This window comes from Gymnoscopelus microlampas (assembly GCF_963454915.1).
Source record: "Gymnoscopelus microlampas genome assembly, chromosome: 12".
NCBI classification, from domain to species: Eukaryota; Metazoa; Chordata; class Actinopteri; order Myctophiformes; family Myctophidae; genus Gymnoscopelus; species Gymnoscopelus microlampas.
In genome coordinates, this window is record NC_139949.1 from 19,941,696 (window position 1) to 19,956,630 (window position 14,935).

At 42.3% G+C, this 14,935-nt stretch overlaps 1 protein-coding gene across 1 annotated transcript in view; it reads right to left on the reverse strand.

Annotated features, from left to right (window-relative positions):
* Window positions 1–1,042: 1,042 nt before the first annotated feature.
* Window positions 1,043–14,935, reverse strand: part of map3k7cl (map3k7 C-terminal like) — a 14,332-nt gene continuing 439 nt past the window's right edge. Inside the window, exons 2-5 of the mRNA XM_084074554.1 lie at window positions 13,466–13,547; window positions 9,902–9,960; window positions 6,506–6,621; window positions 1,043–2,137 (exon numbers count right to left, since the gene is read on the reverse strand). Coding sequence (XP_083930680.1) covers window positions 1,957–2,137; window positions 6,506–6,621; window positions 9,902–9,960; window positions 13,466–13,541 — 432 coding nt within the window. The 5' untranslated portion in view covers window positions 13,542–13,547 and the 3' untranslated portion in view covers window positions 1,043–1,956. The remainder of the gene's footprint in view (window positions 2,138–6,505; window positions 6,622–9,901; window positions 9,961–13,465; window positions 13,548–14,935) is intronic.

Here is a 14,935-nt window from a genome sequence, read left to right on the forward strand (position 1 = left end):
TTATAGTACTATTACTCAGATTATGACAGAGTCTACTTCCGCTTTCTGTGTGTGTGTGTGTGTGTGTGTGTGTGTGTGTGTGTGTGTGTGTGTGTGTGTGTGTGTGTGTGTGTGTGTGTGTGTGTGTGTGAGTGTGCACACGTGTGCTGGAGGGTGGGCAGGATAAATCACAATATCTAAGTCCGCTCAGCTGAACAATAATAAAGGTGTGTAAAATTGCAAAAGAATGATATTCTATAACTTGGAAAGCTATTGTCATGCATTCAAAGTCACATTCTTACTAGCCTCGGAAACCCATGCCTTTTTTTTTGTTTCAAACATTCTTACTGAAGGTAATCCAGGGTCTTTTCAATTTTGTTCAAGAAATTATTGGTAAACCTTCTTTCTAGTCAATTTGTTGGCCTATGGATCACATAACTATGAGAGCATTGCAGCCTGCACAGTAAAATCCTTGGTGTTAATTTAACCATGGGGTCCATTTTCACACTCTGACTTAAATGAAGACAGGATCTTACAGTGTGTGGAGGGAATGGAGGCAACATTTAGTATAAATTACAATTATTATCTTATTTGCAATTTACTGGAATTGAATTAACATGACAAAAGTTGTTTGGGCAATTGTCTCTGGTAAACATAGCCTGTATAGTGTGGAGAGGATTACTGATATGACAAACACCAACTCTGTCAAACAATAGGCACTACGGCAGAATGTAGGGTGGCTCATTCAAGTCAAGTTAGCACAGCAAACAAAACATGAAATGTGAATGAGTCACCACATTCATAACACTGAAATATCACATGATTTTCACATCTGCCTGCTCAGGGAAGAGGAATAACTAATCTGCCTAAAGTTCCTTTTTCCATGAAGGGGGGCCCTGTGGTACGTCACACAGCTCCACCAGCCTATCAGTGACTGCTTATAGATAAATGGAAATGAGGGAACAAAGCTGATCTTAAAATAAAACATGTTTTTATTTATAGTTTCGAATGGGAAGCCACTGTTTGGCTATTATGTGGTACTTCCCTAAAAGTGAGTGGAACAGGTTACATCAAGAAAGGCACACAAAACATGTTGTACACCTGTTATGAGCGTGGTGTATAGCACATGCTTCTTTAAAAAGATAATTAGGTGGAGGGCTCATGAACCGGTGAGATTAATTTGCTCTCTTCTCCCCTGATGTCATAAGGAAATTCTTAGTATCTCATAAATCAACTCGCTTCCTTGACGCCAAGTGCCACCCTAACAGCATTCCAAATGAAGTGTAGGCGACTAGGCAGAGGGATCAGGAAGAAAGGTTGGGGTGAGGGATGGGGGGGAGACTCTCCCCAGAACACAACATTTGGACCACAACATACCACCTACACATCTCTCTCCACAGGTTCCAAGAGGGGTCCATGTGTTCATGGGTCTCCAGACAATCAGAAAATCTAAGCAGAAGCAGAGTAAACTGACAATTTACAAACAAAAAAACATAAAAGCATTTCAATGCTTTCAATGATGGCCTGGTTTCCAACCTTGGGCCAGGGTGATGATCTATATGCACCTGGCCTCTGAGGTCTAACTAGTACCTGGCTGAATGACAAGGATGTCAGGAAAACTAGCTTTATTATGAATCCATGACGACCAGGGCTGGGACATATCTACACTCCATACAAACATGGCCATTATGTATCAACCACATGTGAGCTACATAAATGTTCTCATGTCAGAACCATTTAGTTAAACAGAATTACAACAAAAATGTTATAGTCGTGTGAAACCTTGTCTGTGGTTCAGGGATAGGCAATACAAGACTCAGAAATATGGAATAAAAACATGGCGCACTTCTCTGCAATTAGCTGATTCATGAACTGCAGCTTACAAAATGGCTGCCGAGGTGAGGATTTTTTTCTCCCACCTCCCCCCTATTTCCTGGATTTCTGGAGGTCTTGGGCAGGTTCCATGGAAGTCGTAGGTCATGAGGGGTCCTGCCCCGTCTGATTGGTCAGGCAGAGCCTCTCCAGCTGCTGAGCACGCTCAGAGTGGACATTCACCAGCGTGCGGTTCTCCTCCGTTAGGAGTCTGAACTCCTCCTCCAGGCGAGCAATCTCCATGGCGACCTGCTCATCCTCCACCAGCCCCACCAACAGCTGTCGTCTGTGTGTGTGTGTGTGTGTGTGTGTGTGTGTGTGTGTGTGTGTGTGTGTGTGTGTGTGTGTGTGTGTGTGTGTGTGTGTGTGTGTGTGTGTGTGTGTGTGTGTGTGTGTGTGTGTGTGTGTGTGTGTGTGTGTGTGTGTGTGTGGGGAGGTGGGGGGGAGAGAGAGAGAGACAGGGAGAGAGAGAGAACAAGCAATCTTATCAGCAGTTGATGAATCTCACAATGAGGTACTTTCAACACACCTATGACATGGCAGAAGGCCCAGATATCCATGCACGGGTGCATGACATCACAAAACAGAGCAACCGCCAACCATAGTTATACAACTAAGAAATGTAGTGAAGTCAAAGTGAAACTCATAAAGTGTGAAGGCTGAATCTCTTAGATTCATCAATAAAATATATGGATAATATAGGGCCCAGAGTAGACCCTCTTTTTTCAACCTCTATTCTGAGACTCTCTGAAATGTCATCTACCATGCTGAACGTGACTGTTGGGTTGAATTTAGATAGATTTTATTTCTAGCAGTGTGCTCACATGGCGAACCTGCCTAGACATACATCTTAACCACTTATACCCTCTATTCTTAGTGAAACGGACCCGAGTTGGCTCTGTACTTGATCTGCTTTTGTTTCCTTCGACACCAAATCTCTTCATCAGAAATAGCAGATCTACAAGCTCACAACGCGTCGCATTGCAACGCATTGTGAGCTTGTAGCTCAGCTATTTCTGGCAAATGTTCCCCCCAGAATAGACCAGATCAGAATGTTTTAATGATGATTCGGTCTATTGGGGGCATTGGGGTTCAAGTGGTCAATAATGCGCTGTCGTAAGCAATCACGTTTTGACTTTTCTCACTGTACCTAAGATAGCGCCAGACCACACCTCATTTTAAGACCAACAACGCCCATCAGCACACAGATGAGCCAAGTACATTTGGGAATTATACAATGTGGGTACTAGGCGTGAAAATAACAACTGTGTGGTCGTAAACTAGCAATGATTGTACCACTTAGCGCTGGTTGTAAAATAGGGCCCATATGTCTTCATTTCCAGTAGTTCTTCCTGAGAAATATGATAAGCTCGCTGTCAGTTTATTTCAAACATAATTAATATAGCAGATCTACAAGTTCACACAGTGTTGCGATGTGGTGTGATCTTACAGATCTGCTATTTTCGCTATATTTTAAATATCGCTATATTTGAAAAATCTTACCTAATGACATGCCTAAATACGAATGCCATGTTGAAAGTGGTTAACAGTTTAAAATCAATTTCATGATAGCATTACAAAGAGTGCATTATACAGCAGCACATTGCTCAATGACACATTTAAGACTCTATATTTCCAATAAATTAAGTTAATGTCACATTAATGTCACGTTTTTTTCTTTCTTTTTTTTCTTTCTGGTAGCTGAAGTGTCACCACTGTAAAAGAAAATCACTTCCTGATTTAGATAGAAAGAGGTAACCTAGTCTGGCATAGCGCCAACTCACACTCGTTGGACTTTGAATGGTGGGTTACAGTAGGTGTGGTGACTCTGTGTGTGCTGTGTGTGTGTGTGTGTGTGTGTGTGTGTGTGTGTGTGTGTGTGTGTGTGTGTGTGTGTGTGTGTGTGTGTGTGTGTGTGTGTGTGTGTGTGTGTGTGTGTACACCAGTGTGCATGTTCCCGCATCATTGGCATACCTCCAGGCCTTCAAGAGTGTGAACGTTAGTGTTATATTTCTCCTCGTAAGCCAAGTCACATCGCAACAATGTAAACAAATTGTTAATCAGTCTTCCTCCATCCCGGGTGGGAAAGTGTAGCTTTTAAGATAGAAGTTAGCTGGGAAATGACTGTTCTTTTTTTTATGTGGGTTGACAATCTTTAGCCCAGTCATGCTGTTTCACCGAGCTCTTTCACAATGGTTCTTGTGTAACTCAGCTGTACTGTAGAGCAGCCACGACACATTAATAGGCTTAAACACGTTAGGGTCAGTTTATTTTATAAAGTTATGTGGTTACAGTTGGTGTGTGTGTGTGTGTGTGTCTGTGTGTGTGTGTGTGTGTGTGTGTGTGTGTGTGTGTGTGTGTGTGTGTGTGTGTGTGTGTGTGTGTGTGTGTGTGTGTGTGTGTGTGTGCGTGCGTGTGCGTGCGTGCATGTGTGTGTGTGCGTGTGTGTTGTCATAGGGATTTGATATGACTTTAATTCCCTGTCAGTTCAGTGGTGGTCAGGCAAATAATACAGAATTGCATCATCGGACTCATAAAGAATAGTCTGTTTGTGTGAGCGTGTTTGATACTCAATGCATGCATTCACCACTGCAAGCATGACAGTGTGTGTGTATGAACAGACCAGTCCAGTGTGTGCGTGTGTGTGTGTGTGTGTGTGTTTCTCTGCCTGTCTGACTCATCATGTTCTTATATAAAACCAAGGCTAATCTCCTCTGTGTGGGAACCTGTTGCTCTCTCAGTGGAGCAGACCTTGGGTGTTTCTCTATTTAGGAACCGACCGTAAAGAGGAGATGGGTGCAACAGCCACAGACAGGGCCCCCAAAATCCCTCTGCTAAGACCACCCACAGCTGCTCAGGACACAGGGGACAGACCGTGTACAGTAAGCATTGTGCACTTGTGTGAGTGTGAGTGTGCACTGTAAACTCCTGAGTGTTAATTTAACACAAAGGGTAGTTTGGTGATCTATCGCGCAGGGCACAGAAAGCACATCAGGGGGTGTTTACCCTCCGTTTTTGCTAGTTAGACGACGCATTATCTGGGCGCAAAGCTCGGATAATAACTTGCTAATTGGTGTGTTTTGGACACAACATACATTAGACTAATCAGTGTAGTCCCATTCCTTTTAAGAGCTTTGCATCTTTGTCATAGCGCATTTAAATGATAAGAGTTGGAGGTGAACCAATTTTCTGCTGAGGAAAATTGCATTTTAATGCTGCTCCCATCTATGGGAGCAGCATTAAAATGTGATACTGTATAATGATGTCAGGAGACGCGGGGGAAACTAAAGCTCTCTGCTCGCCGAAACATCACATGGAAAGAAGAGGTGTACTAAACGCAGTGGCTGTGTTGCTGCAGTCAGAATCAGCATAGCCTATAGCCTAATGTCTCCTCATGTCCAAGAGACATCTGTGATATCTTGACATATCAGCGTAATATTCACATGCTCCTTCTCAGTTAGGTCATATTTTCTTAAACTGCATATTAAAGCATGACAGAGACAGTGGTAGCGGGCTCCATGCATCCTCGCCCCGGAAAGCCCCAGTTTGATATTGATGATGACCTTACTGTAGCTAGGTAAATAATGACCTTACAGTTGCTATAGAGACATGTAAACAATGCCAGGAGGCATGGATTCACAATATTCTTACATGACGAGAGGTAAGCTATTTGAACATAATCTGCAATTAAGTGTAGGCTTACTGAAATAAATCTCTTTTGAGTAAGAAATCATTGTGCCCTTATTGCGCCAGACCACACTTAATTTTAAGACCAACACTCCCATAGGACTAAATAGGCACAAGATCATTTCATATTTCTACAACGTGGGCACTAGCTGCAAAAATTACAACTGCGTAGATTGGAAAAAAGCAATGATAAATGCTCTGCCACTTAGCAATGTCTTTTATTATTTTAAATAAAAGCTGTTTGCTGCTTCCTTTTATAGAGACTTTTGATACATTTCTTGCACGGCACTGTAACTTTATTCTTGTATTTTATCTCTTAACAGTTTTAACTGTATTTAAATGTATTTACTATGATGTGTTTCTTTTACATTTTGTCTTAATGCTTGTAATGGTGTAAAGAAATCTGAATTGCCTATACAGTGTGCTATACAGTACAAATAAACTTGAATTGCCATAAGAGTATCTCTTAATACTCTACAACCAGCCACAGTTGGCTGACCTTGTATTTTGTACAGTATGTACAAATGTTTGGTGAACTCACCATGTTGAGTTCCTTAACCCCTTTAACCCTGGCATTATAGGTGGAAAAAATTGAGAAAGAAAGTGTATAAGTTGTTAAAAAGTGAGATTGCTTGCAGTGCCAGTTCAGTATGCGGTGACACTTTATTGTCAGCTGCGTATAATCCATACAGAAGTTATGGCATTACTGTAGCTTGCGCTGACTGGTCAGCTGCAGGGAAGATACGGCAGCTAACCAATCTCCCTCTCTGTCCTTTTACCACTCCCCTCACCTAGGGCAAATGAAGGCTGGGTGTGTGATAAATACATATATATATTATGTGTGTGTCCTAATGGGTACGTTACATTGTGTAGTCATCGCCACTGGACTAGACATCAGAGACATACGCAATAGTCCTGTACAGATGCTAAGCAGCACAGACACGTGTCAGCTACTGTGGGGACTTACTTGCGGTCCTCAAGCACGGCGAGCTCGTGTTTGACCTGAAGGTAGTCTCGTGCCATCCTGCAGTGTTCCCTGTACACCTGCACGCTCTCCCTCAGAGAGCCAGAAGGAGGCACTGGCTGAAAGGAAGAAGAGAACAGTAAAATACACACAAACATGTGCACAAATATGCATTGTAAAGAAAAATAAATAAAAAAAGAGTGTTTACCAATTTCAACCTGGTTTCTGTATTTTTCAACTTTTCAAAAATGTTCAATACTTTTGCTATTTTTCGAATAGGGCTTAAGTGGTGAACTATTTACTAAGCCTTTCTTGTGAGTCATTTTGGACAAGAGTTACAGTCAAATGCTACTGTGCACCCAGAGTGCAAAAAGTCATGAATGTTAGATAAGTTCAAACTTTGCCTGGCATAGTTGTTTGAAATATGCTAGTGGTCCGAGCTCAAAAAAAGGTTGAGGACCACTGATCTAGTAAATGATCAAACAGGCGCTCCCGCCTAGTTTGCTTTTAATTTTTAAGTGCATTGTGTGTCATTGCAAAGTGCACCTCCCCTGCACATTAGCACAAACAGGCAATATCAAAGGAAGCTTGTGATGGAGATGACAATAAATGCAACAAGGAGACAGATTGCTGATAGGTTAGGGGAGCGTTGCACCCACGTCTCTGCATCCTTGCATCCCTACTGGCTGTTAGCTCAGTCATAAGATTGATTGTGTGTCAATTCTATGAATATGTTGCAAAGAAAGGAGGTCGCACAGCTCGTAGCCATGATGCAATAACTTTCTTTTTTGTTTACCAATGTTTTTCGACAATAAAAGGTCTTGTTCAGGGTAGGTTAGGGTATACCCTGAAGTGCGACCTCCATTCTGTGCAACAGTTTAGTTCCTTAACTATTTTATTTTATTGTCTCCGCCAGGCCGAAAGGCATGGCGAGAGAGTATGTTTTACCCCCTGTCTGTCTGTCCGTCCGTCCGTCCGTGTGTGCGTCATTCTATCTGTCTGTGTACAGCTAATCTCCGGCACCGTTGGCTTGCTCACAGCAAAACTGTGCACACACACTCCCTGGATGCCCGACCAATTTTTTCACAGGGGCCTGTTATAGCTCCACCAGGAGGCCGATTGGTGCAAAACACATTTCTTGACAGTACTCCTACAGATTTTGTCTAAACATCACGCAAATCGGTACACAGTATCTCTATAGTCATTAAACAAAACAGGTTTTTCAGATTTGTCGAATTCCATCCTGATTGACTAAAATTGCCTTCCAAAGTTTGCAGGAGTGTTCCGTTTTGAACAAAATGCCTCTAAAAATGAACACAGCATGCAATTTCCGTGAAATTTTGCACTCACATTCCCACTACGCCAAGGAAGAAATGCCACTTGCCAAATTTTTTAAATCAGCCTCATGGTGGCGCTATAACACGCCGATTTGTGTTTTTGCCTATAACTGCACCGATCTGTGTAAAACTTTGTATGCACACTCTCTAGAGGCCAAGGAAAAACCTTTTTCCTGCATTTTTCAAATTTGCCTTTTATAGCGCCACCAGGAGGCCGACTTATGTAAACGTTTTTTTTGATTGTAAGCCTTCAGATTTTATCCAAATTTCACGCAAATCGGTACACATGATCTCTATAGTCATATGATCAAGACGGATCTGTTAGATTTTTCATATTCCGTCCTGATTGGCTAAAATTGACATCTAAAGTTTGCAGAAGTGGCCCGTTTTGAACAAAATGCCGCAAATCATGAACACAGCGTCCGATTGTAGTGAAACTTTGCACGCACATTCGCACTACGTCGAGGAACAAAAGCCACCCTTTTGACATTGCCCTATTATAGCGCCACCTTGAGGCCACTTTTTCCAACAGTTTTCTTTTTTATATTACTCCTACAAATTATGTCCAAACATCATGCAATTAGGTACACATTATCTCTATAGTCACGTGATCAAGATGGTTCTGTCCAATTTTTTATATTCCATCCTGATTGGCCAATTCCGAACATTGCTGGCCCATAATAAGCTACCTGACCTGGTGGAGACCTGTGCTCCGAGGAGCACTTTTTCTATTTTATTTTGTTTCATTGTTTGGACACACCTAGGCAAAGACTGTGTGTGGCGGGCCGTATTTGATCAGGTATTTCAACATAGGTCCGCCACAGCTTAAAACGTGTGCCAATAGGCCTTGCGTTAGGTAGCCTATTCTAATATCTTTTTTTTGTTTGTTTTTGGTGAGATCTGACGTTCATAGTGACAGAACACTATGCAACCGAGAAGAAAAAGAAAACAAAAAAAGGAAGTCTCGCTAAACGATATTGAAATCTCGAGATTTCAATCTCGTCTAGCAAGACTTCCGTTTTATTTGTTTTGTTTTTTTTGGCATAGTGTTCTGTCACTATGAACGTCAGATCTAAAAAAAATAAAATAAATAAAGATATTAAAATACGCGATCTAACGCAAGGCCTATTGGTGCACGTTTTAAGCTGTGGCGGACCTGGGATGGAGTTATGATTTTTTTCTACTGTACCATTCATCCTACGATATCATAACATCATAGAAAAGGTAAGAAAACCGTGGTCCAAAATTCCCCTTTAATACAGTGAAGAAAGCAACTTTACATAAGATAGTGAATTAGATAACTACAAAAACATTGTAACTAATCAATAGGACATACAGAAATACTTCTGGCCACAACTGCCTGATAAAACTGCCCCAAGAAAGCTGGAGCAAGTTCACACAAAGAAGCTCAACAGAATAGATGGTGGTGCAACTAGGAGCAGTATGGAAAGTCATACTTTGACATCACAAAGCCAAAGGCGGCAGTGCACTTTCCAAAGCACAAGGTTCTAACTCTTCACAATACTGCCTCTGTGAAGACTGAGACATTCAGGTGCTGTATGCTGCTTTGCTCTCTTGGGTATGTTATGTCCTTGTATAAAAAGCATGGTGCTGGGTGTGAATATTTTCCACATTTGCAACACACCAGTGCCAACATCTCACGTTATAGCACTCCCTCTTGTGTTAGTTTCATGTTACAATATTCTTATCTACACTACTGTGCTTCACTTTAAAATGTTCTAGACTAGGCTTAGCTCAGTCAGAGCAATGAAGAGATTATAGAGGCAGTGGGGGTACAGGTGAGATGACACGCAAGACCAGCCAGAATCCAAGCCTTTACCCTGGTCTTCTTTAAACTTTACTCTATTCATTCTTCTCCCACACCTCCCCGACTTTTAGGATTGGGTTTGAGGTCTATTCTAAGATCCTGATGGCTATTATAAAAAAAATAAAGTTGTACGACCAGTTGAAATTGCAAAAACATCAACTATTGGAGTCACAGAATTTGATAGGTCATCAATTTAAAGCACGCACGCACATACACACAAAGGTTTACTCATACCTGTAGTCGCTGCTCCAGGTCTGGTATCGTCTGAGAGAGTTCCCCCACATCTTTTATGTCTATTAGAGCAAAACCAAGATCAAAACTCAAGTCAGTAAGGTGCTTTATTTAAATGTTATTATTTATTATCAAATATTTCTGTATTTTCTTAGTATAGAAATGCATTTGGTCTCTTGTTGCTGTTGCTGTTGGTGTGGCTAAGGTGGATTTCTTATTTTGAACATAGTTTGTTTATTTGGTCATTAATATTGTTTGTTTCATGCCTCCCATACCCTCACCCAAGAAACAATGCCTTCCAATGCATAAGCCAACTGGCAGTGGCTCAATGTCTTTCTCTGTCTCATAAAAGGGCTCTGAGCGAAACTTTATAGGGGCTTCTTGTGTGACACCACAACATAGCAACACAGCGCTGCACTTATAAATGAGCCATGTCCTCTAACTGAACAACAGTAATGAGATGTCCGACTGAAAGACACGCAGGATAAGAATATAGTTATGTGGGTAGACAGACAGCATAGCAGGCAGATAGTTCAACAAGCAGACAGTCACGTAGACAGGCAGAATCGGGCAGTCAGACAGAGAGACAGGCAGCCAGACAGACAGAAACAGACAGGTTATCTGCACCGGCCTTCGTCTCGCCAGCTATGTCCCCCTAGAGTTGTGGAAACACATGTGGAGAATCCTGGTATGATGCAACCTTCTAAAAGCAGGGCGTATTAGTGGGCTAGCCAGCAGCCATGGGGCCAATTATGATGCAGAATAAATACAGTACTCATGCTGGGGATTGACACGGAGCATGGTTAGAGGTACGCCTGGCATGGAGTCATGGAGGGGCTGGATGATGATCCCTGGACAGAACACAGGTCTCAGCTCTCCTGCTGAGAAACATGAGTCTGGAGAGACTACGACATGATCCAGGGAATATGCAAACCTTTATTTAGGAAGACAGGGACTTACTGCTCCAGCCTGTCACTTCTGGCTCTTGAAAATGGAAACTAAAACTAGGACTACATTTTAACTACTGGAAAGAACAAAATTCCCCTCTGGGATTAATCAAGTTTTGTCTCGTTTTGTCTCATCTTAGGAGGCAAGGAAATAAGAAAGGAAGGGGGAAACGAAGGAAGGAAAACAAATTAGATTAATTAGGAAAAAAAGACAACAATTAAGCAACAATTAAAGATGTGCACTGGTCTGTGCAGTGAATGGGTCCCTGGACTCAAAGTTCCTCATGAGAACTTCTACATCGAGATCATTGTTATCTTTACAGCTTTCCCTCTCTCTCCTTGTGTGCCTGTGTTGTGTGCATGTGTGTATGCGTGTGTGTCGGAAAGACAACGAGGATGGGTGGGGTAGTCGAGTAAGTGTTAACTGCTTATAAATATAGGCCAGTGTTCTAAAAGCTGAACAGTGAATCAGGCAGCGGGCAGAGGGACAGTGTTAGTAATAGAGGGAGAAACCTGACTCTGCCATTGCAAAGCTGCAGCTGCCATCCCATTGCCTGGCCCCTCTGCAGTAAAACACTGTGACTGACAGCATCTAGTACCATGCCCGAGCTGGTGTGTGTGTGTGTGTGTGTGTGTGTGTGTGTGTGTGTGTGTGTGTGTGTGTGTGTGTGTGTGTGTGTGTGTGTGTGTGTGTGTATTAAGACACTGGTTACACATGTGTGCATTTTGTGTGTGCATGTGCCTGTCCACAAGCCTGTGTAGTCTGAAGGTGCACAGTTGCATACAATACACACATGCCTATGGACAACATGCAAAATGCTTGCTCGGTGTTCATTTAAACGTGAGAGGGTGAAAATGGACTCACATGGGCCCATGGTTTTATGTGAATTTGTTTTCAATATGTTGAGCATCTACAGAAATAGAGACGGAGCCTGGCATGGGCAGACTAATATCATAAAAATAAAATGTGCTCTGACAGATTCGTCTGGTTTCCAGGCTAGAGACAGAACACCTGTCTCTTAGCCCCCCGGCCGGGAAGAACAGACTCATTTAAAAGTGAGATGCTGTAAGCTGCTTACAGTAAAATCCTCAGTGTCACAGCCAAGTCCATTTGGTTGCATTTGTACACGCTCAGTTAAAGAGGCAATACGGTAGGCAACCACTAGATGTCACCTCAACACCTATGTTGCATAAAATTTACATTTGGTTGAATGATGCTTTTATTGTTTTCATTGTATTATTATTTATTCTGTAATTAATTTCTATTTATTATTTGTTTTCATAGAAAAAATAATCTATACCATTTAAATGAACATAGGATTTTACTGTGTTGGGAGCCAGACTTGTGCCAGGTCTGTTTTGGTGGGAAGAATTCAGTGCATGTGATCCACATACACACACACACACACACACACACACACACACACACACACACAGAATGCCGTAAGAGTACTGTAGGCCTCACGACTACAGGTGGAGAATGTTCCACTGTGGAATTGAGGTGGGGGTGGGGTCGGGGTCGTCAACCCCTTAATGAGCCATTACTGTAAACCACATTTTCAAAAAAGACGGGAAGACAGGTGTGTGTGTGTGTGTGTGTGTGTGTGTGTGTGTGTGTGTGTGTGTGTGTGTGTGTGTGTGTGCGTGCGTGTTAGCCGCAAGCAACTCTTAGATCCTATTTTTAATATCTGGAATCTAGAGTTGCAATACCAACCCTTGACAGCCCATACATCCAAACAGAAAAGTCCTATCTGTATTAAACAACGTTAAACTCACCAACATTGCAGCTGTACGGAAAGCTTCAATTATCTTTTCTCAATGATCAGTTTTTGTTTCATAAAAATCCACCGTAGTCATATTATGAGCTACTTTCTGTCAGGAAATTCTGTGCAGGGCAGGTGATTATTTTTTTATAAGTGAGTTTGGAAGCGCTCGTTTTCAATAACGCAACGTCCTGCATAATGTTCCATTTTGAAACAGGTGGTACGGAGGACCGTAGAGTGATTTCCAACGAGTGCTTCCAACTCTAACACTTAAAAAAATTATCGCCTGCATGGACTTTCTTGACAGAAAGTATCTCATAACGTGTCTATGGTGGATTTGAATGAAACAAAAACTTGCAGATAGAAAGAGGATGATTCAAGCTTTCCGTACAGCTGCAATGTTGGTGAGTTTAACGTCGTTTAATACAATCAGATAGGACTTTTCTGTTTGGATGTATGGGTCAAGGGTTGGTATTGCAACTCTAGATTCCAGATATTAAAAATAGGATCTAGGAGTTGCTTGTGTGTGTGTGTGTGTGTGTGTGTGTGTGTGTGTGTGTGTGTGTGTGTGTGTGTGTGTGTGTGTGTGTGTGTGTGTGTGTGTGTGCCTGTAATATGTGTGCACGTTTGTGTGTACAATATGTAGTGTGGCTTTATATCTGTTTATATGCATGCAATATGCAGTCAGTTGTGTGTATGTACAAGCATGTCTTTCTGTGACATTTCTGTGGCATGTGTGTGCCAGACAGTACACTGTCTGTCTGTCTGTCTGTCTGTCTGTCTGTGTGTGTGTGTGTCTGTGTGTGTGTCTGTGTGTGTGTGTGTGTGTGTGTGTGTGTGTGTGTGTGTATTTTTACCTGATGTGTCGTCAAGGCTGAAGGCGATTCTAACTTCAGATTTATCAGGAGACACTCTTCTGGTTGAGGTGATCATTTATCCCTTCACAGGACCACAGTCACAAAGCCAAGACATCAGTCAGTTAGTACAATTACAATGCTACAGTGTAAACATAGTACATCACAAAAAAAAAAGAAACAAACAAACAAAACATCAAACAAACAAACAAACAAACAAAACATCAAACAAACAAACAAACAAACAAACAAACAAACGGAGAGGCCTCACACCATGAGGTCTATTTGGTGTACGGAAATTGGCACTGCACAAAATAAATTAGCGTGTGTGTGTGTGTGTGTGTGTGTGTGTGCACGTGTGTGAGTGAGAGAGAGAGAGATAAGTTGTTCACCTGTAAAAGGATTATTTTTTTGTAAAGAGGCATCATATTGCTATGACAGATTTTTTTGGGGGGACTTGAATTATTTGTATTCATTCCACAACCCCTACCCGAACCATTGTCCCCAATCAACTGGTTTGATGTCTAACACGCACGCGCGCACACACACACACACACACACACACACACACACACACACACACACACACACACACACACACACACACACACACACACACACACACACACACACACACACACACACACACACACACACACGGTTTCGTCATGCATTTCTTGTTGAAGGGGGATTAAATAATTAGACGGCTTTGACAGACTGCCTCTGAGGGCTGGATTTGGCATGTCCCTTCGGGGTGAAGGTACAGGCTTTTTATATCAGGGCATCTGCCCTGGCAAGGCCCCCTATCCTATCTTATCAGTAAGGTGGCCTATACAGCACATTGTCTAGTTGTTAGGTTAGATACCGCAGCACAGGCGAGCCATTAGGCTACGCCAATCTTGTCCGTCATATTGTGATTCATAGGTCATTTTATGGTTAGTAAGTGAAGACAGTAACTATTTGATAAGACAGAGGTCTAGCCTATTTATGACAAGTTGGCCATTCATATTATGTTCAGACGACGCTGTCTCACTCCCTAAAGGCATATTTTGACTTTTTGGGAGAATTTTGACGTCAATATGCCTTGAAAGGGGGGCAAAAAGTCAGACTTTCGGGGAATATATGATTTACGCTTCTGTGCCTAACGTGACATAACTTGGACGGCACTGAGTCGGCTCAAAGCGGACTTTGCAATGCTCGCCACGGCGACTCGCTTGCTTTAGCTCACTCGGCAGTGCCTCAAGTCCGCTTGAGACGGCGCGCCTCTGACATTTTAACCGTTATTTTTGTCGGATCGTCAAAAGCGCTGAGAACTGGACCGTGTTGCTGTAATGCGGAAGTCCCAAAAAGTCAACATGTGCCTTATTTGCCCCCCCTTCAAGGCTCATGTTGACGTTTGGTCACTAAGTCACAATATTAAGTCACAATATGCCCTTTGGGGAGTAAGACAGTGTTGGTTCAGACCAATCCCAT